The sequence below is a fragment of the Dendrobium catenatum genome, unplaced genomic scaffold (genome assembly GCF_001605985.2).
Source record: "Dendrobium catenatum unplaced genomic scaffold, ASM160598v2 fragScaff_scaffold_621, whole genome shotgun sequence".
In the NCBI taxonomy this organism is placed as follows: Eukaryota; Viridiplantae; Streptophyta; class Magnoliopsida; order Asparagales; family Orchidaceae; genus Dendrobium; species Dendrobium catenatum.
Window position 1 is genome coordinate 21385503 of NW_021319083.1, and position 26892 is coordinate 21412394.

At 33.7% G+C, this 26892-nt stretch overlaps 1 protein-coding gene across 2 annotated transcripts in view; it reads left to right on the top strand.

The window, feature by feature from the left end:
- The window catches only part of LOC110104702 (serine/threonine-protein kinase RIO1), a 42570-nt gene extending 16283 nt beyond the window's left edge, over positions 1-26287 (top strand). The window contains exons 4-13 of one of the 2 annotated variants that reach the window (XM_020833928.2): positions 9550-9642; positions 9823-9902; positions 13951-14064; positions 14330-14403; positions 23351-23427; positions 24173-24256; positions 24357-24449; positions 24522-24629; positions 24710-24774; positions 25691-25832. In XM_020833928.2, the coding sequence (XP_020689587.1) occupies positions 9550-9642; positions 9823-9902; positions 13951-14064; positions 14330-14403; positions 23351-23427; positions 24173-24256; positions 24357-24449; positions 24522-24629; positions 24710-24774; positions 25691-25697 (795 nt within the window). In that variant the 3' untranslated portion in view covers positions 25698-25832. Of the gene's footprint in view, positions 1-9549; positions 9643-9822; positions 9903-13950; positions 14065-14329; positions 14404-23350; positions 23428-24172; positions 24257-24356; positions 24450-24521; positions 24630-24709; positions 24785-25690 lie in introns of both variants that reach the window. The other variant, XM_020833927.2, reaches the window with a different exon arrangement.
- The last annotated feature ends 605 nt before the right edge of the window (positions 26288-26892 follow it).

Consider the following 26892-nt stretch of genomic DNA (forward strand, 5'->3'; position numbering starts at 1 on the left):
ATGTTCTTGAAACCAAATATCAACTTCAATATCCTGCTCCTCCCAATCTCCCAACTCTCTTCTACTCAAACAATTTTTTTCATATCCTTCACAGTACTCGTCTCCACCCAGGGGATGGGGAACCTCAGGGGGCTGAGGAGGAGGAGGCTCCCGCTCCCGTTCATGAACCTACTCCTCTCCGCCAGCACTCGCAGTTTGATCAGTTAGTGGAGAGATTTGATCGATGGGAGACCCGATTCGACACTTACGTTGCTGTACAGGAGCAGCAACATTCTGAGGACTTTGCTCGCTACGAGCAGCATCGCGCGGAGGACTTAGCCTGTTTTGACAGCTACATTACTCACCAGCAGCAGTAGCACGACCAGGACATAGCCTGGTTTAATGCTCAGTTTACTACACTAGCTAGCTACTTTTAGCAGCCACCACCACCACCACCTCCGTCTGATGTTCAGGATCCCGCGTTTCTGTAGTTTCAGTTTTTGTTTTATGTAGATTGCTTTCTTTTTCTGTATTGTGTTTTTAGTTGCTTTAGTTTTTGTTTTTAGTTGCTTTAGTTTTTGTTTTTAGTTTCCTCCTCCTTTTTGAGATGTCAAAAGGGGGAGTAGTATGTTTGTACTTGTTTTTGAAAAATGTTTGTACTTGTTCTTGAAGAATGTTTGTACTTGTTCTGTTCAAAAGCTTGTTTTTTTTAGAATTGATTATCGATATATTTGCCATCATAAAAAAGGGGGAGATTGTTACAAGCCTGTTTTTGGATTATGATTTTGATGATAGCAAACAAATTTTGTTTCACAACGACTGCCTTTTTCTCTATTGACTTTTCAGGACCGAAAGATCGGACGGAAATCGGAATCAGCTCAAGATTGGGTAGATTAGAGTTGAGTCAGTCTATAATTTTCTTTTTTTCTTTCTTGAGTCAATTGTAAATGTTTGAAGTGACTGATGTTAAGTAACCCTACACACACGCACTTGAGAGTTTTAGAATTTCTGTTTTTACTCACATCGTTCCGAACGATATTTATATCGTCCTGGACGATCGAGCTCAAAACAGAAGTTATGATCAGGATTTCTTAGTTAAGGCAGCCGTAATTAATTGATCGGCCTGGACGATATGCTCAATACAGAAAGAAACTGTCGCCATGATCAATTTAGGTATTATGTATTTCTGGCAATAGGCCAGGACGATCATACGATCGGCCGGGCCAATATCACACAATTATGCCTAAATTGATCCAGGAATCAAGGAAGTAATTAAGGATGATTGATACGATCACATCGTCCTAGACGATCTCAGGATCGGCCAGGATGATCTCAGGATCGGCCAGGACGATCTATTCAAAAACCCTCAGTTGATCCTGGACGATAAATATCGGCCAGCACAAATTCAGGGCAATGTTCTGGCCGATCTAGATCGGACAACTTGAATTCAGGGCGATGCTCTGGACGATTTTCCTCTGATTTGAACTGATCGGCCGGGACGATCGTGAGATTATCCTGGACGATCAAGCCAATTTTCAATCGTCCAGATCATCTTTTGGGCGATGTGCTGGCCAGTTATCTGTGATTTGAACTAATCGTACAGGACGATATGATTATCGTCATGGACGATAAAGTCGACAACTTGCAATTAATGAACTCCTCTGAAGCTCTTTTATTTAAGAGCTCTTGTTCAACATTTTTGAACATCCTTGGCTGCTGTCTTGACCTGAGAAAACCTAAAGGAGAGAGAGAGAGGGAGAGTGAGGGGGAGCTTGTGAGGGGGTTCACAAGGGTTGCTCCAAGCATTGTTCCACTTTATCTTTCCTAGAGTCTCTTGTCCTTGGAAGGGTTGGGAGAGGTAAGTTTCAGCAAGTGATCGTGGTTCTCTGCCTGCTTCAGGAGGAAGCAAAAGGAGTGGGGTTCTCTGCCTTACCGGGGGTGGCAAAAAGGAGGTGTCTTTGTAAGGGCTTCTCCGCCTAGCTGTGGGGGCTAAAGGAGAGACACGTTGGTAGTACAACACTCGGAGGGCGCCTCCGGGGAGTGGACGCAGGTCAAGTTGACCGAACCACTATAAATCATTGTGTTCTTTTTACTACTTCTGCACTTTAATTTTTCGCACTTGTTTTTTCTGTGGTGACTTTGGTTTGTGAGAATTGTTCTTGTTGTTTAAAGATTTTTAAAATGCCAATTCACCCCCACTATTGGTTAGCTTTGGGACTAGTTCATATAGCATAACATCCCTAACGAACTTTCAATGGGACACTTCAATTATTAAAAATATAAGACAGACACGGGTTGGACACCGTATTATAATTTTTGTATATTAAAAATAATGTGTAAAAATTTAATAAGTAGAATATTAAAAATAATTAAAAAATAATAAATATTTTTACTATTATTTGCGCTTAAAATAAATAATATTTGGATGTTGAGAGTGGGATGTCGATGTCGCATGTCAGGCATCAGTGAGAGGAGATGACAATGATGGCAAGAGTCGAGCATCGATGTTGTGCAATGGGCATGGGGCGTTGATGTCTAGACATCGTTGGCCATTGATGTTGAGACAACGTTGAATATAGATGAGATGTCTAGACGACGTATGGCATGATTATGCCTGTAGAAATTGTTGGTGACAAACTTTGATTTTTGCATTGTTTTGAAACATGAATATGATGACCACATCGATGTTATGATGACATCAGTTATTTTTGTGAAATCCTAGCCACGATCCTCTAGAAAGAAGCGAAAATAGGAATGTTCGGGGAATGAGATATTAAGTGTGGGTAGTTGATTTGGGCCTATGGAGAGGACAACAACAACAACAACATCTAGCCTTTGTCCCATTATGTGGGGTCGGATACATGAATCCTTTTTCTCCATTGTGTCATGTTAAAAGTCAAATTCTCATCTAAATCTAATAAAAAAAGATCATTTCTAATATTTTCTAACAAAGTCTTTTTAGATCCACCTCTATCTTTTTTAACATAAGGCAAATCTAATACCTCAACTTTCCTAACCCGGTCATCGGAAGGCCTCCATTTTATGTGACCAAACCACTACTAAAATTACACTCCATATATTCAGTTTTAGATCTGCTCAAGCAAAAACCTTTAGACTCTAAGGTTGACCTCCATAATTCAAGTTTACCTTCAACAAAAAGAATATCATCAGCAAAAAATATACACCAAGGTACATCCTCTTACAAATGTCTAGTGAGAACATCTTTGACTAAAGCAAAAAGATATGGTCTTAAGGCTGATCCTTGATGTAATCCAACCGAAATAGGAAAATACTTAGTCAAGCCCGATGCCTGTGGAGAGGAAATGAAAAAAAATATTTTTTGATTAAAAAAAAATTGAATTACAAGAAATTATATAAAAAAAAATTTGTAAAATTTTTAAGACAGGTGTCAGACACGTGTGTCCAATTTATTTTTAAATTTTTTTAATCTAACATATCTTCAGCATGTCCGATACGTGTCGGAGGCGCATCAAATCCGTATCGTGTCTGATACATGTCAGACACTATATATCTCTTTGAGTAGAAGTATCAGTGCATCATAAGTATGGGCAATATTGATGAATATCACTTTACTTATGTCCATTGGCTGATTAAATCACATTTGATTTTTGAAGAAATATTATAATGATGCATCTCTATTCTTGTGGTATGGAAATTTGAAACATAATTTTGAAAAGGATATAAAATACTTGTGTTTGTCATTATAACAACAACAAGCCTTTATCCTGCTATGTGTTTGTCATTATCAAAGTAAAATTTTTTAAACTATAAAAAAGTGGTCTCTTGTATACTTTGAGTTAGGTTTTTTAAATCATAACGGGTTAATGCATTATATTATACAAGTAAAATATGGACTACATGAAAGTATATAGCTTGAAAAAATGTAAAGAGATTTGGGATAAATTGGTGATTACTTATGAAAGAACAAATGAGGTACATGAAATTAGGATAACTATTCTCTATCACGAATATAAATTGGTCAGGATAAATATCAATGGAAGTACTACCTAGATGCTTGATAGACTCATAAAGATCATCAATGACCTACTTGCATTAAGGAATTTACGGTTCAAGAATAGGTAAACAAGATCTGACCCTCCTTACTCTATAATATCAAAAGCTAGAGATTTAAATTCGTACTAAATTGATCTACTGCATTGTTCATTGGTAGCATATGAGAAGAAGATAAACTCCAAGGAAGATAAGGAGGATGCCATAAAGCATATAAGCAAAAACTTGGCACCAAATGCAATAACTTGGATGGAGTGAAACCCTATAGAAAGTGAAAATGATGAAATCGCCTTGTAGACGCATCTACTTGAAAGAATGCTTAGAAAGAACTACAACAAGTTCAAAGGTAAGAAAGATAGTTGAAACATTTTGAAAAATGTAAAAAAATTTGATTTTGCATGTGACAAAATGGAAATTCAAACATGCTACAAATGCAAGCAGTTGAGTTATTTTTAATTTGTTCTCTTTATAAAACAATCAGAGCATTGAAAGTCATTTGGGTAGAAGAGATGAGTGCGAACGCATAAGATCAAAATGAGGCTATCTATTTGACGGTCATCAATGACTCCATATCAAGGAGGTAACAAATGATGTTTCATCATATGATTATTTGCATGACACTCTATTTGATATAAATGAAGTATTCATTAAACCTAAAAAGAAACATTGTAAATTAAAAAAGGAGTATAGCAATGTTGATTTACGTTATATAGAGATTCAAAATGAGTTGAGTTCTAGTAGAAAATAAAATGATTTTATTATCAAACAAAGTATTATTGTATGATAGAATATTTCAGGAAAAGTTAATTATTTAGGCCAAAATTGATTACTTACATGCTGCAATTCATAAAAGGTCCAGCGCAACTATTGTGCATCGTACACCATATATTTTAAGGAACAAATGACATTTAATTTTACATCACATATTTGGACACACATGAGTTAGATGCACTATATGTGATAGTTTAGGTCACATCTCTAGGAAATGTAGAGGCAAGAACATTAATAGATCATTTTAGTTTATTTGGATTCTTAAATTCACATATGCATATATATTAAGATCAACTCCTTCACAGATCATTCTCCCCCATTTCATGCATGGACATAATGCCATTTGGGTTTCAAAACTAATGTGTCCATGTCCCGTGCAATTTTGCCTTCACCATCGGATCAACAAGGCATGTGCTTTTTGGACATTAGATGCTTGAGGCATATGACAGATGATCATACAAAATTCGTTTAGATTGATCCTCAAAATGGTGGATCTGTATTCTTATGTGACAGTATAAAGAGGGAAATTATTAGAGTCGGTATACCGGTAAATATTCACTGCCATAGAGTTTATGTTGGTTGATGTGAATTAAAAAAATAATCTCATTAGCTTTAGTCAGCTTTGCTGATAGAGGGTATGGCGTCCAATTTTCATTTTCAAATTGTTTGATTCAATTTAATGATGAAGTTATTTTAACATGGCATAAACAACTATATTTGCTTTCTCGACATTGATTATTTATTTGCAAGTCAATTTAAATATTTGAAAGTTCGTCATGATGATTCTTGTGACATTGAAGGCTAGGCCATGCTAACATGGATATGATCACAAAAAAAGCTAGAAAAGATTTATTCAATGGTTTACCAAAATTAGAATTTTCTTATGACCATTTATATGATGCATGCCAACCAGGTAAGCAAACTCATAGATCACGGAAAACCAAGAATCATTTTTTGACTACTTTATTATTATAGTTATTACACATGGGCTTATTTGTACCCCTACTAGCTTAGGAAATAGAAAATTTGGATATATGATTGTTGTTATTTTAGATTCACTTGGGCCATGTTATTAATCAAGAAAAATGATTTAATATTAAAATTTGAAAAAATTGTAAAATAGATGCAAAGAAATAAATGGTTATTGATCACTTTTTTTAGAAGTGATCATTGTGGAGAGTTTCTGAATGATAAATTTAGAGTCATTTTGTGATGATTTAGTTGTTCATCATAGGTTTTCAAAAACTAGCATGCTGCAACGAAATGATGTAATACAAAAGAAAAATGGAACCCTTCTATAGATATGGCAAGAATAATACTTAGTGAGTTTAGTTTTCCAAATTATTTATGGGCTTGAGCAGTAAATGTTACATGTATTTGTGCTTGTATCTAGTAATCAAGTGACTCTTAATGCTTTCTTTTCTTTCTTATTGACGTGCCCCCTTTTTTTTTTTTTCTCTTGTTTTATTGAAGGGATATTCATATTGAAAGTGACTCAGCTTCTTGCAATTATAGCTTGTTTTAAGCTCCTTTTATCACATGCAAAATCAAACTTAATTTTTAAAATTTTAGATTTTAATTACTTTTCTTACATTTTAATTTGTGGCAGTTCTTTATGAGCATTTTTCTTAGTTGACAAGTTTGCAAAACAATTTTATCATTTTTACTTTCTGATAGTGTTGCATCACTTTCATCTGAGTCATTGCATTTGAATGTCACGTTTTTATTTCTTTGTGGCATTTTCTTCACTTTTCTTAGAATTTATCTTTTGGTCATGTTCTGCCAATGAACTGTTTAGTTGATCAAAATTTAAATCTCTAGCTTCCGATATTGTGGTTACCTTCCGATCTGACTCTTTAGGCGTGGAACATAGGATTTGGTTAGATGTATTTATCTGCATGTTTCTTACCTAACACATATTGACTGTTGATGATCATTGTGAATCTTTTGAATATCTTGATGAGGCTTTCGTCGGTTTTTATCTTGAATAATTCATATTCCTGCATGAGAATATTTATTCTAGTTTTGTGCACCAATTTATCTCAAGTCTCCTTACCTATTCTTAAATTACTTATTTTTCCGTAGTTACTGTATTTCAATGCACATTATTTGCATTATTCCCTTTTCCATTTGAAAGTTCTGACTGCAGTTGTATGGGAGGCCATCATTCTATAGGTTTAGTAGATTCTACATCATTATTGATAAATATAGATGTTTTTACAACAACACCAATAAGAAGAAGCCTTTATTCAACCATGTGGGATTGGCTACATGAATCCTTTTTCTTCATTGTGTCATGTTAAGAGTCAAATTCTCATCTAAGTTTAATAAAGAAAGATCATTTCTATTATTTTCTAACCAAGTCTTTTTAGGTCTATATCCTTTTAAAATTATATTTCAAATTCTCTTATCACAAGACTAGAGATAGATCATCATACAATTTTTGCAAAAATCAGTAGGGATTTGATCAAACAAATTGGACGTGTAGTGGAGTGATCCTCACCAATCTTACCTATGGTATGCTTGCGTGACATGATTATGCACTTGTAATTCCCAGAAAATTAACGGTTGAATGTGAAGGTAACAACAGAGCTGAGATTTTGATACTAATTGATGGTTTGCATACTACCCAAAAGGAAGTTGAATGGGATATTTTAAATTTTAAGGTGGTTAAAAATTTGGTTTTCAGAACTGTTTTTTTTTATAAGGAGATTATTTGTAGTTATGTATTAGCACTAAAAGAGCACATAATAATCCATCAGAGAATTTTTTACGTGGTTTGACTCATAAGTCTACATATTTGAGTAAATTAATAGTAGTAAAAGAAGAGATTTAGCATGTAATATAGTAAAACTTAGTATATTACGTGGAAATTTCAACTAAAGGATTTATTAAAATATGTAATATTGTAATATAGTGAAGCCTACATCCTTTAGTTGTAAAATTTATGTGGCTTGTGTTATAGTAAAGTAATAGTAGTAAAAGATGATGTTTTGGATGACTAATTACAATATTTTTGCAAAAATTATTTAGCTAATTTTAACAAGTCATATAGAATTTTATAAAATCATTTTGATTATTTTTTGAAAAATAAAATATCATATACTAAAAATACTAATATTTCTGATATATTTTATTGATTTTCTTTTTCTTGCTAGCATTCTTTGATCTCTAGTTTATGTTTCTTTTACATAGGAAGAGTAAGAAAAAAATCTCCTAATCTAAGGATCAGTCTTCATATGTTTCAATTGAATTCAATTGTCTTTTACCTATTTATCCACATTAATAAAACATTACATAGTATATTATTATCATCAAAATTTACTGTTAATGTATGAGCATGGGGTTAAGAAATCTTTATATTTTTGTAAAATTTACTAATTGATACCTTTTTGGCGTTTTCGAATTACTCCATTTAGCTGCTCATTCTAGTTAAGACATGATATCCAAAACTTCTTTACAATCACCTCATCGGTTACAAATAAGTTGAAGAATAAAATATGATGTATAATTATTAAGGTGAAAGGTGGCATAAAGTTGTTTAGACTCAAAATTTGTACGTGGTGAATGGACAGAGGCTGGTTGCATTTATCTTTTCAAAATTCACCACTTAAAAAAGTATAACAAAAATCCTTATCAGGAAAACATTGCACACAAATTCTTGAAATAAAACTGCTTGATCTTGAGAAGTTTAAGAAACAAAACTATAGTAAATAGAGCGATAGATATTAAACAAGCACAACATTTGCTCGAGTTATAATATAATATTAACCTAACTCATGACTTGTGCAATTTAAATAAATATAATGAATTGCGCAGCAATGCAAAATTTTATGATATAAAATTTGGAAAAAATATGTGTAATAAATAGTAAAAACAAAAATGAGATCAAAAGAATTGTGGAGTAGGGTGATATGATGAAAGAATAAGAAAGTATATAAAAATAGCTCATAAGGTTTATTGAGAAAGAAAATCAATGAAATAAGAATTTTGAAGCTTATATAACATAATTAGTATAGCTTAACACAATTAGCTTAAGTTGATACATCAGATGTCAAACAAGAGGTCGAAAAAAGAACATAAAAAAGAAGCTCAATACTAAGTAGCCATAGATTAGGTAAACACTCGCATGAGGTATCTTATTCCTGAACAAAGGCTGGCCGTATGAGGTGCTCTAAGGTGCTGGCATTTTTTTAAATAATTTTTAGTGTAAGATTTAAGCACTTTATCTGTTTGAATTGATGATGCTTAAGGCCCAGTGTCTCAATTAATATTTTACAAGATAAAGTAGATAAACAGTCATACTTCGAACAAAACATGGTTATTTTGCATGCTAAAAAGTTTGTAGCAAACTAAGTGGCCTTTTATATATATTTTTGGTTGCGACAATACAATAACTTGACTTGCATATGTCTCGGAAAATTCCTGTATAGCTGTCTTAATTTTTCTTGTAGTACTTGCATTCACATACGCCTTCATATTTCATTTTTTTTTGTACACTTTTCTGCTTTTGCATGCTTGTATGTGAGTGTTTGCCTATAATTATATGTTCATGGTTTCATTTATTCGTGGATCGAGGTAAAATTGTTATGAATTTTACACTATTTACATAATTCCAATGCAGGCCTATTTTGTTGGTAAGTTCTTTTCATGCAACATATTCTCTTCCTTCTAAAGTCTTAAAAGTCTAATAGCATTAGCATCATCATGTTTTGCTTATTCTTATCATGTACTTAGCTTATGTTTCCATATATCATGTGTTTACAGGCAATTGACCCAAGAACTAGAATGGTGTTGTTCAAGATGTTGAATCGTGGTGTTTTTCAAAATATTAATGGTTGTATTTCTACTGGTAAAGAGGTAAAAGTTTGGTGTACTTTCTCTTCTCGCTTCCCAAGCTTTAATAGGTTTCTTTTTCATGCTAATAGATTGTGTAGACAAATAACTATGACAAATGAAAAAATAAATCTAACTTTAGATATATGCGCTTGTTTAATATTGACTTTGTAGTTGTTTTTGCATGCATGCCTCTATGCACAGGCGAATGTGTATCATGCAACAAGAGCTGATGGCCAGGAATTGGCAATCAAAGTGTACAAAACTTCTGTTCTTGTTTTTAAGTAAGTTTGATTTATTTTCTTCAATCACCCAATCTTATGTTAGTAATAAATATTTGCTTAAAAGTTTGGTTGTGCTGGAGAATAAACATTTTTTTTTATATATTGCTCTAGTTTGCTTGCATTCTATTTTTTTATTGTTTTTATAATTATATAATAAGCATTAATTAATTATACCCAAGTAGTTCCACCTCTCAATGTGGGTTCTTTAGTTTGCTTGCATTGTATGAATCATGTGAATGGATACAAACAACATGACACATTCTGGCACTTAAAATTTTGAAAAAAATATAGCTGATGATGATATGTAAGATTCAGTATTAATGTGTGTGTGTGTGTATATATATATGAATAAGAGACGTGGCCGTCGATCTACGACCACGATGAGGTCATTGTATTTCTGAGTTGTAATATTTATTTTTATTATTATATCATATTGTATTTACTTTATTAGTTTTTCCGTTTTTATCCCTTACTTAAGGGAGGTCGTATGTAAGCCCAGTGGGCATTGTCGTCTTTTATTTTCTTGAGTCTTTGTACGAGGCTATATATAGACCCATCATTCTCTTTTGATGTTAATGAATGTTTGATTAAAAAAGTTTATTCTCTTTGTTCGAGTTCTCATGAGAGCTTGAGAGATTGGAGTGAGATCCCTAGGAGAGTGAGAATTACGCATTACCCACCAACCTAGACGAGTCGGGTTCATAGTTTTATTATTTACCTCTTCCCTTCATCCTCCCACCACCACCACCGGCTCTCTTCACCCCAATCGACCACACTTGCGCCAAAACCTCCACCTTCACCAAGCCCCTTTCCCCTTACCCGCCGAGCTCCACCTATACCCCCACCTAACCGCCGGCTCCCATACCCAAACCCAAGCAAGCCGCCGGCCCTCGATCCCTTTTCCCCTTTGAGTTCCATTGCCTATTTTAGATTGATATAATTTGGGCAGATTTTGAATTCAAATTCATCCAATTTAAAATTTAAAATCTTTCCTAAATTACTAAATCTATTTTAGGAAAGTTTCCTAAATTGAACTCAATTTGAATTTCAAATTAATTGGAATTCCTTTAACACTTTCCTAATCACCAAGTTCCAAAATAGCAATACCAAATCTCCCTCATTAATCCTCCCTTGCCCGCCCTTGATGCCACCAGCCCCATAATCAAATCCCTAGGGATTTATTTCCTAATCCTTCCACCCTCTCTTGGAAATAATTCCAAACTCCCCACTACCTCTCTTGTCCGAAATCCCCATGCTCCCATTGATTTAATTTCTTTCCAAAAGGGAGTATCTCCTTATGGAATTAAATTAATCCTCTTCCACTCCCACTCTCCTTGCCGCCGCCCCCCTCTTGCCTTTCTTTCTTCCTTTAATTATTCTCAATTAAGAGAATACTTAGGAAGTATTGAATTAAAATTCCCTCCATCTCCTTTCCCAAAATCTGAACTAAAATCCTTAACCTTGCTCTCACCCTTGGTTGGCCACCTATTTTCCCTTACACTTCTTGATTTCTCTAGATTACCTCCATCTCAAGAGGGGTCTTCAAGGGAAGCCTCAACGATCGTCATCAACATCTCAACCTCAAAGGACATGCATGGCTGATCCGGATCTTGATTACGGTCTCTCCTAAGATGAACAAGGACTTGTTTGCATTCTTCACTCAATCTTTTTCGACGTCAACCTGCGCACCGACAACACCGTAGAAGAATACATAGAGCGCATTTTGGATATCCTTGTCGAAGCTATTGAAGAACAACTCGGCATCGTTCAGTGGAGGATCACAACTCAACCGTGAAAGGGGTTTGCCAATCTTCCTTTTCACGTATTTCCGTTGTCCAACTTGCTCTTGTGATTTGATAGATTCATGAAGATCGTTCACCAAACTCTATCGAGCTTAGTAAACATAGGGATTGAGTGCACTTCATTTGTTTCTAATCTTATTGTTAGATTAGGGATTTTTGTTGAAAGCTATTACATTTGCATATTGTTGATTTTCTTTGTTGTTTGATAATTCAAGCGCGTATTGTGCAACTTGGGCTAAACGGAAGTGACCACTCTTATATTTTATTTGGTCGTTTTTATTTGCTATTAGTCCTGATCATAATTGTTTTTATCAAGAAATCGTGCAAGTTCTTTTCATATCACTTTAAGCATTGTAGTCCTACATCAAACTTGCACGAGTTTACATGCATCTTGTCAAAGTACAAAACACATCGTAAATGAGATTTAAGGAGCTTTTACGGGTTCTATTTTATACTTGCACGAAGTCAATAGCGACAAGATGAAGTTTGAGAGGCCGAATACAACACGAAAGATTTAGGCTTTTTCTTTCTTTTTTTATTCCTCTTTTTATTTTTTTATTTTATTTTATGGAGAGATTAAAGAGAGAAAGAGGATAGAGAGAGTAGTGATGTAGAGAATTCTCTCTATTTTAGAAAAAAAGGTCTTTCTATCTGTTTAGAGAGAAAAAGTGAAGAGATAGAGGGGTAAAAATTTCGTTGTCTCTGTTTATAGAGAAAAAGAAGAGAGTGGAAGAGAGAGAGAGAGTGAGTGAGGTGGGAATAGGATGGTGATTTGCTCGAGACAGAGTGAGGGTGAGTTGAAGTTTGGTTGAAGCAGGCGAGGACTGAGAAAAATAGCTTGCGAGGAGGGTGGTTTGGTGGCTTTTGTGTGAAGGTGAAGGGAGAGACGAATGGTGGGGTTTGGTTTGATGCAGGTGATTGGTGTCGGTTATTGTGCTTTTGGAAGCTAGGAGCAAAGGAAGAGGCAAAGGAGCTAGGTGGCTTCTTAGGTAGAGGAAGAGAAGATTGAGACGGAAGAAGGGAGGCTCGAGCATGCGAAAGTAAGAATAGAACATGCTTTGGAGCTATGTTTTTTTCTTAAAGGGAGAGAGAGAATGTTGATGTCCGGATTGCGCTTGGGAGAAAACGAGAGGGAGAAGAGAGGAATTGTGCGAGAGGGTTTGGGAGTGTTAGGTAAGTTTTAAGTTTTCTTCATACATGCATAAACTAATTTTATTAAATTTTATTTTATATGTATATATGCATATATATGCAACTTCTTGAGTAATGTATGTGCTCTTTCTAATCTTTTTCAACATTTCAGACACAATGATGTCTGTTTCGCAAATAAATGACATTTGAGGGATTTTCGCTGGACGTCGTGTTCATAATTTGTCATTTTTATGCGTAGCAATTTGGTGGCATAAGAAACCTCATAGCCCCTATTGAGTTTGTCCGGCGGAAACCTCATAGCCCCTATTTATTATTGATTCAGTATGAGCATCAGGTTTATTTGAGGATAGATGCAAGGAAATGGTGTTCAAGGTTTATATTGTTTGGTATGCAATAACAAAGGCATAAAGTATCTAATAAATAGTAGATAATGCTCTATTGGATGCATGCTGCTGTTACTGGAGATAAGAATAAAGTTTGTATGGGATATTGAAGGAGATTAATCAATTAGTTAGCAAAAAAAATTGTTGGATGATGCAAAAAGCTGGAAAAACAAGTAATTGTAGATGTCTTGTATGATGGATTTGTGTAAATGTAATTAGGATGATGATGTGAAACTTTTCTTTCATTAAAAGTGCGGTAGTGGCATCTCTTTTTTGAGGAAATTTAATAGTTAATGTTCTGAGACAGCATGGGAGACCTGAGGAAGACCTGTTGAGGCTAGATATTCATGCCACTGTAAAGGAACCAGTTTGATCAAAAGAACCTGTACAAGCATGCACCTGCAAAATATATGCATAATTACTACATAAAATTATGAAAAGCATATAATGGTCGCCCAATTGTCATTTTTATAAGCCTGAAGCTCGGATTATGCGAGTCAGAGGGTATCGTAATGAAAAAACAATGCATGCATAATGTAATATATAACTAATCAACGTGTATGTTTTGATTATGCAACGAAAATCTAATTATTTCATCTAATCACTTAGAATTATCTTATTGTATTGCATGTTTGTGTTGTAGCATGCGACCATATTCTGATATGTTTTTTGTTTCTTTTATCTTGTAATCATGTTTTCTATTCGCTCTAGGGACCGAGATCGATATGTGCAAGGCGATTACCGTTTCAGGCATGGCTATTGTAAGCATAACCCAAGGAAAATGGTGAAAACTTGGGCAGAAAAAGAAATGAGAAATCTTATGCGGTAAGGGAAGTTCCTTCACATTTTGTTATTTAACTTCTGCAACATGAGGTGGATATAGTTACTCTTGATAAATCTTTGCATTTGTGATCTCTGGCTGTTTGATATGACTATTGTGCTGATGCATTATAGCTTGTGTTCACTGCATCTTCTTTGGAGATATTGTTGATGAGTTATCATGATACTATTAGTGAGTTCAAAATATTTTATATTTCAAGTCCAAAGTGTAGTTTGACTTTGAACTTTCAAATTCAATCCATATCTCCAGGTTAAGGACGGCCGGGATCAGGTGTCCATCTCCGTTTCTTTTGAGGCTTCATGTTTTAGTTATGGACTTCATAGGTATAAATCTTATATATATACTTTATTGTTTTTATGTATTGCTTTGTATACTTTTATTTATTACAAAATAAATGTTTTATATTAAATATTTTAGGGTCATATTTTCTATCAAAATTATGCCTTTTTTAGAAATTAGTAATTATTCATTTATCTGAATAAAATTATTCAGTTTTTATCATTTCAATTTAAACATCTCAATTAAATATGAAATGTATTTATAAATTTATTTATCTATTATTGTTGTTGTTATTGTTTATTTATTATGAACATTAATATTAATCTTTTAATCAAATAATTAATTCTTTTGGTCCTTACAGTATTGTATTCTTATAAAAATTTCATCATCCAAATTTAAAATGTAGTATTAAAATCATACCTTAAGCAAGCATCTTTATATCCTGCTCCCTAAAAAAAAAATTTATATCCTGCTCCTTGTATAGTTTATAAAATTATTTATTACAAAATAATTCTTTTACATTAAATCTTTTGCCATAATATTTTCTTTCAAAATTATGTCTTTTTGTAGAAATTTGTAATTATTTATACAACAACATCAAACCTTTGTCCCACTAGGTGGGGTTGGCAGATGTAATTATCCATTTATCTTAAATAAAATTAGTCATTTTTTATTATTTCAATTTAAGCATCTCAATTAAATATGAAACATATTTTTATTTTATTTATTTATTATTAACCTTTTAATCAAATAATTAATTCTTTCAGTCTTTGTAGTATTTTACGCTTATAAATATTTCATTATCAAAATTTAAAATGTAGTATTAAAAGTTTAAAACCATACCTTAAGCAAGCATCTTTATATCCATCTCCCCATATAGTATCTCGTTCCATTCCATGCTTCCAAAGAACTCTAACGTAAGGGATGGCATGATTTTTATGTTTTCTCATCATAATCCATGATATACTTTGGTTCTTCCACATAGGTAAGATTAGGCTTGATGTTTATGGAATATCTATCAGCTCAGTTTGACTCATGAGTTAGATACTTTTGAAGTGAGGAAATGTGAAATACATTATGTATTTCATAAATATGACCTCATAAAATCAATCTGTAACCTACTTTTCTAGTTCTTATATTAATTTCAAAAGAAAACATATCTGAAGCTTAGCTTCACAATCATTACACTGTTCATTGGGCTCACCTTAACTTTCCAATTATGTCGATCAGTAGTTAGTATCTTAATATTTTTTTATTACCTTATTCATCTCTCAATCCGTCGCAAATTAGTCTTATTTCATCTATGGTCTCATCTGCCATATTTGAACCCATTATTTTTCTATTGCCATATTTTTCCTAACATAAATGTATTCTACATTTTATTTCATTGAGTGCTTCATATGATGAAAACTCTATAAGAGAACTCTATGAGTGGCATGTGTGATTTCCAACCTCCACCAAAGTCAAGAACAAACAACTTGAGTAATCTTCCAAACTCTATATAGTTTTTTCTAATTCAGTTAAGGGATGACAGGTTGTATTGAAAGGCTTAGCTTCCTAATCTTCCTACATTGAACTACACCATTGATTGGACTGAGCTTAACTAACACAAATTTGCCATCATCAAATTCCAAATGATCGGTATTTAACATCATAATATTCCCTCTGGCTTCTTGTTCAATGTATAATTTTTCTCATATAAATATTTTATATATAGTTTCATTTCCATATTTAAACGCATTATTTTTTTTCTTTCCAGTTTTTTGCAAACATGAATGTGTTATACATTTTTTTTCATATAGTGTTTTGTATGAGCCATTCCAATAGTTGATTGGTATTTGTTATTATGAGCAAATTTTATTGAATCTTGCATAAGTTGGATTTATTTGGTAGTCGCAATCATGAGGGCGTGGTGATGATGTATGTTAGTGGTGTTACTGAATACTGATGACATGCACACTGGTTGGGCAATGATAATAGTGGTGGTGGTGACGATTGGTCAGAGTGGTTTTCATTTTAAAATAATGAAAATTCAAAATTATTTTAGTATTTTTAAAAACAACTTGGTTTGTTTTAAATATATATAATTTAAAAAGGCAAACCAAACACGTTTTACAAAAAAAGAATAATAATAATAATAAATGATTCCAAACTGGCCCATATTTGCACTTCGATCTATAGGCACTAAATTTAATCGTAAATTAATTGTAAACTCTATCTTTCTAACAGGAGATACTGATGTGAAACTACTAGGAGTTATTTGGAAATTAAATAGAAACGATTAAAGTGTTGCTTCTTACGAATTTAAGGCTAGCACATAAAAGTTGAATTAGGAATTCGAAAATATTAACTTGCTTAGGCCAAAGAGTTGCAATAGAGATTAACCAAACCTATTCATTCCAAGTTCTAGGAGAATTTAATATGCAAAGTACAATAACAAAAACCCAACGTTTAACAACGAGAATTTCACCTCGGGGCCATCTCACTCAAAGATTGGTAGGCTTTTGGCGGAGATAGAAGATCCAAGCGATGAAGGATGTTACCACTAGAGAGAGGGCGCCGAAGAACTTCGTCGGAGGAAAAGTAGCCGGCGGGGATGGATGTCGTAGGTGACCGTCGAGGCTCCAAGTGTGCTTTGAAAGTTGTCGGTCGTAGATGCTTGCAAGGATTGGCACGACTCTCTCCAAGTACTCTTCCACGGTGGTTTCTTCTTCAAATCCTACGTCGAAGCACGGTGACCGTAGGACGTTGATACTTCCGTCAGCGTTGAATACTAGACCCCACTCAAGCTCGGGATCTGCCATTCAACATTGAAGAGAATCGGGGAGAGGGGTGTTGTCTTCTCCTTTTCTTGCTGAAATTTCCCAAGAGAGGGAGTGAGGAGGTGGTCGGCCGGAACAGGGAAGGAAGGGGGCGGGTGGATGGGATGAGGAAAATTAGGTTAAGGAAGGGAAAGAGGGGAGTTACACAAATATGAAATTAATTTTCAGAATTTGTGTAATTTGGAGGGAAGGAAATTTGAAATTGATTTCAAATTATCAAGAGGATTAAGAGGCAATTAATGGGCATTAATGTGGCCCATTAAGGAGGAGGCCGACGGCTTAATAGAGAGAGAGGAAGCATGTGAATTCAAAATCTGAAATTTGACTCAGATTTTGAACACAATTGGAGGGAGATTAATTTGAAATTGATTTCAAATTGATGGCATAATTAATGCATTAATTGGTGACATGAAGGAGGGCCCGTCCAAGGTGGCCGGCGGCTTCATGGGGAGGGATTTTGTGTGGGGAGCAAGGGATTGGTTTCCAAATCGGCTCATGACATTTAGGAAGGATTAAATTGAAATCCTTTGAATTTTGAATTTTGTATGAAACGGATTTAAAACTTTCCTAATTTGGAAGTTCCAAATTTGGAAAGTTTTCGAAATTCAAAATTCGAATTTCGAAATTAGCCGTTGTGGGGAATGGGGAAAGAGGAGGTCGGTGATGAGGAGGTTTACCGGCGGCAAGGGGAGGGTGGGGTGGCCGACGGCTTAGGATGGCTTAGGGCCGGCGGGTTTTGTGGAAAACGAAGAAGAGCGGGATGACGGGGATAAACCACGAGTCACAGACTCTTCCAATGACTGGTGGGTGTTGCTTTTGGCCCTCACCTTGGGCTTTCTCTCTCACTTCTCTCTAGCTCTCATGCAAGAAGAGTAAGAAGAAACAAAAATCAGATTTTCATTCAATAATTCATTAAACTCAAAAAGATACAAGAGACCACTATATATAGGTCTCAACTCATACAAAGTGAAAATACTAAATTGCCCTCTGGGCTACAATGAAACATAACTCCCCACAGGGGTAAAATGGGAAAAACAGTAAATCAAACAAGACAATACTAAAATACATCATGACATCTAAATCAAAAGTAGAGGCGCCGAATCGTGGCCGTCGATCTGCGGTTTCGCCGGCGATAAACATGTCGGTAGCGTCTGTCGATGTCCTCATCAGATACTCTAAGCAATTTTTTAAGAAGATGCCAAATATTCTTTAAATAGTGAGATTTCATTCAGCCCTGAAACCTCTTTGATTATATATTTGACTTGGGCTTGAAAAACTTGATGTCCATTTTTCAATAATTTGAAGGTCTTATAGGAATATATTATCATTGATGATGCCCCTTAATTATCATAATACGTTAACTATTCTTTGCAAGGGATATGAAACTTGATATTTTTTTTTTTCGCAACATCTATAGATACGAATTAGCTAGATAATCAATCCCTACTTAATATTATATTGAACTTGGATAAGGGTAATATAACTAAGCTTCTCATCATTACTCTTGTTGAGTACATAGAAGTCATAGAAATAAAGAATGCATTGGGCATCAACGTGATATTGAAAAGGCGCATACAAAGTATTCAAACTAGATGATTTGGTGAAATCCTAAAAAAAAAAACAAATGTGGTACTTCAATATCAAATGAAACTTTAGTTGTTTATTTATTGTATACAAATTATACTTGTGATAATATCAGGGGGTTCTTAAGTCTCATGCTGTGACAACACAAACTTGAGCCTGGTTGTGTCTGACTATGACTTGGTGTAGATGCAGTAGACATTATCATTCTCTGACAGCTAAAATTCCTCTAAGAGGCTACTTTACTATGTTTGTTCCTTATGTTCTTTGATCAAGTGTGGGATAATGTCTCTTAATGTGTCCAAGTTGCTGAAACTAAAAGGAAGTAGTTGAGCTAGACAAATACTCTCTCTTATGGTGTCCTCCACATTTTTACAATTTTGGATGTTGTAGCTTCTACTACTACTTGATTTTGACTTGTACTTGCTAGAACTCTTGGATTGAGTAATATGAGCAAATTTTGATCCTTCGATATTTTTCATATTTGGAGAATCTGTATGCCTTCGATTTGCCTGAAGATCTATCTTGATTCTTCTAGCTCTTTCCATCAACATTGAGTAACCATTGATTCTTAAGAGAATTAGGGTCTTTTTTGATCATGTCCCTTAGCTCACCAAGAGTCGATAGCATTTTTCCTCTACATTAAGAACTAAGTGAGGTGCATATCTTAAGAGCATTGTAAATTCTACCGCATACCATTTTAATAAAGTCTCCTTGTAACAACCTTATGGATTTATCTTGCATTCGTTGCTCTACAAAAAGAAGCACAAAACACTCCAATAATGTCCTTAAAAACTCATCCCACTCGATTAAAAAGCTGGGCCGACCTCCAAATCTGTTGTATTGTTGAACTCGTACTATCTCTTCTCTTTATTGTACAATGCAAATGTGGTTAGTGACACTTTTATCTCCTCAAAGCAGAACATTTCATCAATTATCTTCTTAACATGCACAAAGGAAAGCTTATTGGCTAGCTCCCATTTTAGCAGCAGGTAGAACAGCAAACAAGTATTGTTTTGGATAATCATAAAAAATTAATATCACATCCAAACTTGGTCATTAACATATAGAATCACTTGTAAAAAGTCCAATGAATTCTTTCGAATATGAATTAAGCCATGTTTCATTTTTTCTTCATTAACTGTAAGTGTTGCATATTTTCAAGAATTTTCAAATGGATCAAATAACTAAAAAAATCTAAAATATTTTTTTGCTGAAATATATATATGTTAATAAGCTATCATAAAAATTTCAAGTTAAAATAAAGAGTCGAGATTTATTAAAATTTATTTTGTTAATTAACATAATTAAGCATACTTAATTCTAACTTTGCATGAAACATGCAAAATCATGTGGGCTTGCCAACATGAAAACCGCTTAATTAAAGTGATTATTGATATTCAAATTAAGCTATTTTAAGTTAAATGATTAATGATATGATTTTCTTATCAACATAGTCAAATAAATTCAATATATATATATATAATGGAACATATATAGTTAGTTAAATTAACACATATATGATCATAAAATGGCTAGAAAATCAATTCGATACAATTAACAAATAATTAAATATAAAAATTATGAGAGAAATAGAAAATCAACTTGATAAAATTTCCAAAAAATTATAGAACATTTTTTTGGAAAATAAGTTTTGAATACTTTAAATCAAAATATCATGTTTTCATCATCTTTGAGATTATTTATTAAGATATACTCAGCCAAATACATTGAATACTAGACTTAAAATTATGCTATACCAGCACATTTTGGAATCTTCATGCATTCACTTGAATTTTGAAGTTTTGATGTTTTGTATACTTTAAGCACATCCTCAAAGTAGGTAAATTATTCATTTGCTTAGTAGATTCACCTCACCATTTATATTGTTGATGTGAGGTGGTAAACTCTGAAATTCACACTTAGAAACCCATTGGATGACACTGCACAAAATTGTTGTCATAAAATATATTAAGGAGTCTGACAAAACTTACAGGAGAACTTTCATAGGTGTCTATGATCAATTTTCCTAAATAACTCTTCTAATACGCAAATGAGTTATTAAACCACACATTTTATTTATGTCCAAATAACAAAAATATATAATTTTTTTATCAATAACATTTGTGAAATACATAATAGTATATATACTACATTTATGAGAACCTATCCACTGATGTTCCTCGCCTGATATATACAAACTCTTTTTTATCACCCATCTATTATGTAGGAGATTTTCCTGTAAAATAATTTCAACTAATGGGTGTGAATTATATAAATAACTTATTGGGTATATTTAAAACCTAATGCGGAGACATATTCATCATTCATGCCAATATAAGAGATTATTTGCATTGAGAGAGAAAAAATCATTATAATCTTATGAAATATAAAAGAACAAGAAATATAAGCATCTCAAGTAAATGCATTAGGTTATGAGAAAAGAATATTACTACAATTTAGAAATAAGAAAACTCACCTTAGTCTCAAAAGATTTGTTACGTCAAGTCTGTTTTTTTTAACTCTGTACCTTTAACCAGATATACGATCTCTTACAAATTTTTATTTTAGCTAACTTATACTATTCCTTTAGCTTCACTTTTTTTAATAAATTATTCTCACAAATAAAAACACTTACTAAAAATAAGCTTCACTTTTTTTAAAAAATTATTCTCATAAATAAAAACACTTACTAAAAATACATTATCATCTTTCAATAACTGTTGTATATTAAATTTATATACCAATCAATCATTAAAATCTTAAAACCCCTTAACTAAATGTACAATTATCTACATTGTTGGCTTTATTAATTATTTTATTAAAAAATTTCCTCAATTTTTTTCATCTGGGCTTTGGGCTGGCATAGACAATTTTAAAAATTTTTATTCAATTATTATTAAAAAATGTATAATATTAAATATAAGATAGTAAACAACTTACAATTTATAACGTTTATTCATCATATTATGAAAGAGTTGATTGATCACTTCTTTTTCAATAGAATGTAAAATTTCTTTCTCAATACAAATATTAATAAATCATTCATCATTGATCTCAAATTCTATTTCGCAGTTTATTTTTTATAATATTCATGAAAGAAAATACTCTTTCGACATCTACTATAGCAACGAGGAATACCAATGCTAGTTCCAATAGTCTAAAATGCATGATTTTTTGTGCCTATTAGGCGCGTGCATGTGGCCAAAAATTGGCAAGATGAGTGACACTAAGAAGTGGAATCCACCTAGTAAAATCTACCATACCAATCAAACTCAACCCAGGATTGAGCCCCAAAGAAGGACCACTCGGGCTGCACCAACAATATAAACTTTAGTGCTTCTTCTCCATAATCATGCTGACTTTCTTGCTCAGCCCCTATTATAACCCACCTGGAACAACATCCTCTTGGATCATTTAGAAGATCCTTCTTATTTTCTTGCTAACCTCTCCAAGTGGGTCTCTCACGTCAAGATCTATTGCCTAGTTCTCCATGTCGATGTTCTTTCCAAGGAAGTGACATTGCTGACTTCTCCATGTTGACCTCGTAGTTGAATTTTTCAAGTAGGCTCCTCCACATAGCTTTCTTTTCGAAGAACTCAACTTGCTCAGGAATTCATTCTCGTTGAAGGTTGCCTTGTGGATAGCATGTTTATTTGTTCAGATTGCCATCTCGGTACTCCTTTTTGTACTCTTACTGAATTTTGTTGACAACCCATTGAATTCCTCTCAGTTTTTTTTGGAGGGGAGGGGGAAGCTTGAGTCGAGTTGGATTGTGAGTCAGGTCAGGCTCAGCTTAATAAATGGCCGGTGAACTGAGCTCGATGAGCTAAAGTTCTAGGATTGACGCGACTCATTACCTCGCAAGACAACTCGTTTAAAAATATTAATATAAAATGCTCTCAAAACGAGGGTGGCTCGAGCACAACTTGACTGATTTAACCCCCCGTAGTTGTTGAACCTTACATGTTCGATTCTTCATTCGGTCCACTTGCCTTCGCCCTCTCGTTTGTTTTCCTTCATCCGCATGCTTGATCTCTTTTCCCGCTTCCTCCCATCATCTTTCCGTTCTATTGATCACTTCCTCATTTCATTTGCTTGGTCCATTGCCTCATTTGTTCTTTAATTCTTTTGCTCTGTCTCTCGCTTTCTGTCGCTCTCCCTCTTTTATAATATTGTTAAATGAGACTAGTCTTTACTACGATCTTATGGATGTACATGCATTTTGATACTAGTATTTTTATTTAATTTTGTATATAATACGTTACACTTTGTTTTATACATCTCACTATTCATTTTATCTATTCCAAAATGATTTTTTTTTGTTCAAGTCTTTTACCATTAGATTTTCTTTTAAAATTATGTTTTTTTTTTAATATAACTTAGAATTATTCATTTATCTTAAATAAAAATTTTCATTATTTATCATTTCAGTTTAACTGTTTCAATTGAATATAGCATTTATTAATAACTTTTTGATTTAATATTGAATTAGTATGAATCTCTTAATTAAGTAATTAATTCCTTGGGTCTTTAAATGAGTTATCAACATCCTTCTCAACTTACGGGATGGTCCTATCTGATACAGGTAAAGCAGGTTGGGCTGCTCCTCGACTAAAGGATGCCAATTTGTCTGAAGACAAGCTACATGAAAGTTACCTTGAGGTTCTCTTCTACTGTTTACTGAAGTGGTTATGATGTCTTGGTTGTTCATCTTCTGTTATGACATGAAATATTTTTCTAAAAATTGAATTGTTAATCTTTCAAAACGTATAGATAATTGCATCTCTCTCTCTCTCTCTCATACAATTTAATATTTTTGAGTGACTCCAATTCTAAGATATTAATTGTATGCAATTTAGAAGCCTAAATTAGAACCCCCTTTTTTGTATCCTCTCTTGTGTGCTTGTGCACACTCAAGCTCAAACCCTAAAATCTAGTACATTTAAGAATTTTCTTGTTCAATTTCATCATAATTTAAGTTATTATTAATCGATAAAAGGAGAAAAAGAATTTCTTGTTCAATTTCACTCTGATTCACAAAGAATTGATATGACATTAACTGAATATCAATATGCAGATTTTTTTTTTGGTTTCGGCAAATTAAAAAAAAAAGATTTTCTGTTCAAAACATTCTTTACCTCTTTTTATGTTTACGTAGATTGATTGTTTCTATTTAATTTCCTTAGCATCTAATGATTTTCTACTTCATTATTTTGACTTGTTTATTATCAGATACTTCATAGTATTTCTTTATTATTTATTTATTTATTTATTTAATTTTTCTTTTTTTGTATTTCTTTATTTTTTATTTTTACATAGATTGTTTGTGATCTAGCATGCTTATGCTTGTTATTTCTATCATGAGTGGTTCTTTTGATTCCAATGGTAAACAATTTTCTTGTTCTAGATTATTATGACAATGCGGGCATTATACCAAAAATGCAAGTTGGTACATGGAGATCTTAGTGAGTACAACATACTGTATTTTGAGGTATTTCTAATGATCTGTACCTACACATTCTTTTGCTACTATTAACTTGACCATTTTGATCCCTTTTTACAACTTGAGAAGTATTTTTCCCATTTTCCAGGGCCACTTGTATATTATTGATGTTTCTCAATCAGTAGACCTTGATCATCCTTCTGCCTTAGACTTTTTACGTGAGGACTGCATCCATGTTTCAGTAAGTGATTTGTTCCCTTGTAGCTCTATTGTTTGTTTTATGTTTTCTTTGAATATTTCCATGTTGTTGCAGGATTTCTTTAAGAAAAATGGTGTTACTGTCATGGCAGTTAAAGAACTATTTGATTTTGTTATTGATACAGCCATTGATGATGGCGATGTTGATGATTACCTTGAAAAGGTAATTTGTCTTTTACCTGTTAGTGGAAGTCAACTTGGCAGGTCTCTGGTGATTTACATATAATCACTTTATGATTTCAGGTACAGCAGAAAATTATTATGGAGAGAGGAGACATGGCGGAAGATGATCCTATTTCACCAACTGTGTATGTCCATGTAATCTCCTAAAAACTTGGAAGTGACCATTCTGATCTGTGTTAGTTTTATTTTCAATTATTTCCAAGGGAGGGAGAGAGGGAGATAAAAGGCTTCGTTTGGGTCGGCTTTCTTACTGCTTCTTAAAGCAGCTTTTTAGTATAAAAATTTAATTTTTTACTAAAAAAATTGTTTTAAGAAGCAGTAAGAAAGCCATCCCAAACGAAGACAAAGAGTTGGTTTTATTTTAGTTTGTTAGTTTTGAGAAATAAGCTGGATCCTTAGCTTGTCTCCTAGACCTCTTGCCTGTTCTAAGTTGGCTTAAATCTGTGTTGCTTGCCATATCATTGATGAATCCAGTTCGAAATCTGTGGAAAACAAATCCAACGAGGGAACATAGAGGGTTATTTTCTATTCCCCTCATACAATATATTATTCCCGGGAGGTGTGATTAGCCATTTTGAACATTGGGGTTATAGAGGGAGTTAGGCCTTCTCCAACCGAACTCCGAATGCATGAATGGCGTCGCTCGCAAGCTCCAGCCGAACGGCAAAACTTCCGCTATTTAGTTGCGGGTGAACAGTGCGATGCCAATATTGGCGTCGCACTGTTCACCTACGCTATTTTTCTGTCTCTATCGGATTTGCGAAAGAAACACGTGAAAGAGGAGAAAGACGGTTACCGCACAAAATGGAGTTCGATTGGAGATGAATCACAACATTTTTTAGTTTCACTGCATTTTGGAGTGAAAAATGGGATTTTCGGTTGGAGATTCTCTTAGAGTCAATTTTATAAGAATTGCATTTCCTGTAGATGCCAAAGTTTTTATTTATTTATTACTAAGGATTGCAGTTTTATCCTAATTTGTTGAATGCATTTGTACTAACTTTTGTGCATGTCGCTCTGCATTACTGTTCCTTCTAAAAGACCCTAGACTATATCAAGCAATGTGAGGAGGATCTTGTTCAAATGGCAATGCTTCAGCGCCCCAGCTTTGCCTATGAGCCAGAAGCAAAAGAAATTTATGACAAACCTCTATTGGGATTCATACACACCAGAAATGAGACCAGCCGTCCGCCATTGTCAGACCTCGCTGAAGAAGCACGAGCCGATACACAGACAAATTGCGTAGCAGGTGATGCGGCCGAAAGAGAATCTGATGAGAGCGAGTCTTGCAGTGATTCCGAAGGAGAAGATTCACCGCACAAATCAGAGAGTAAATTAAGCCCTGACGAGAGGAGATCTGCACGGAAGGAGAACAAGAAGAAGGTCAAGGAAGAGAAGAGGGAGGCCCGGAAAACTAAAATTCCCAAAGCTGATAAGAAGAGGAGAAAGAAGTTGTCAAAGATGAAGTGCAATAGGTGAGATGACGAACTTGTTTGGATTAGCTTTTCGTAGTTTTTTTTATTTCTCAGCATTTGGAATTCTGCATAATATTATGTCATTGTTTTATGATTTTGAAGTGGAAATGAACCAACTGTTTTGATTTGTTATCTCACTGAGCATATTTTCTCAAACTTACAAGCATCGATGATCTTTGATTTCGTTTGAAATAGCTTTCTTATTTAAAGTAATTTTTCAGTAAAAAAAAATTCACTATAAATTTTTTTTTTTATTTTTAAAAACTACTTTATAAAAAATAATAAAAAAGCTGTCGCAAATGAAACTAGACCTGTCAATATTTGATCTGACCCGAAAACCCGATCCGAACCCGACCCGGAATTTTCGGGTTTGGGTTGACCCGAATCCGAGGCGGGCCGGGTTCGGGTTTCTAGAAACCGACCCGTTTGCAAAAACCGTTTTATAAAACATAAAAGAATTTTGATATTGTTTAAGATAAAATTTTTATTAAAAAATATTTTAAAAAGCAATAAAAAAGTAATCGCAGGCAAAACTTTTAATTATGCGTGATATATTATGTTATGCAATTATTTAAAATAAATATCTTACCAGTAGAACTCCTAGATTGTTGTCTGTCTTTTAGATACTGTAAGTTATACATATATGGCATCACTGGAGTAGGTATAGTTAATTATGGTGCAACAGTCTCCTTTTGACCGCCACTAAAAGCTTTATCATCAATCTTGTTTGTTGATCTTTTACTGTGAGCTCTCGATCCTATAGTCATT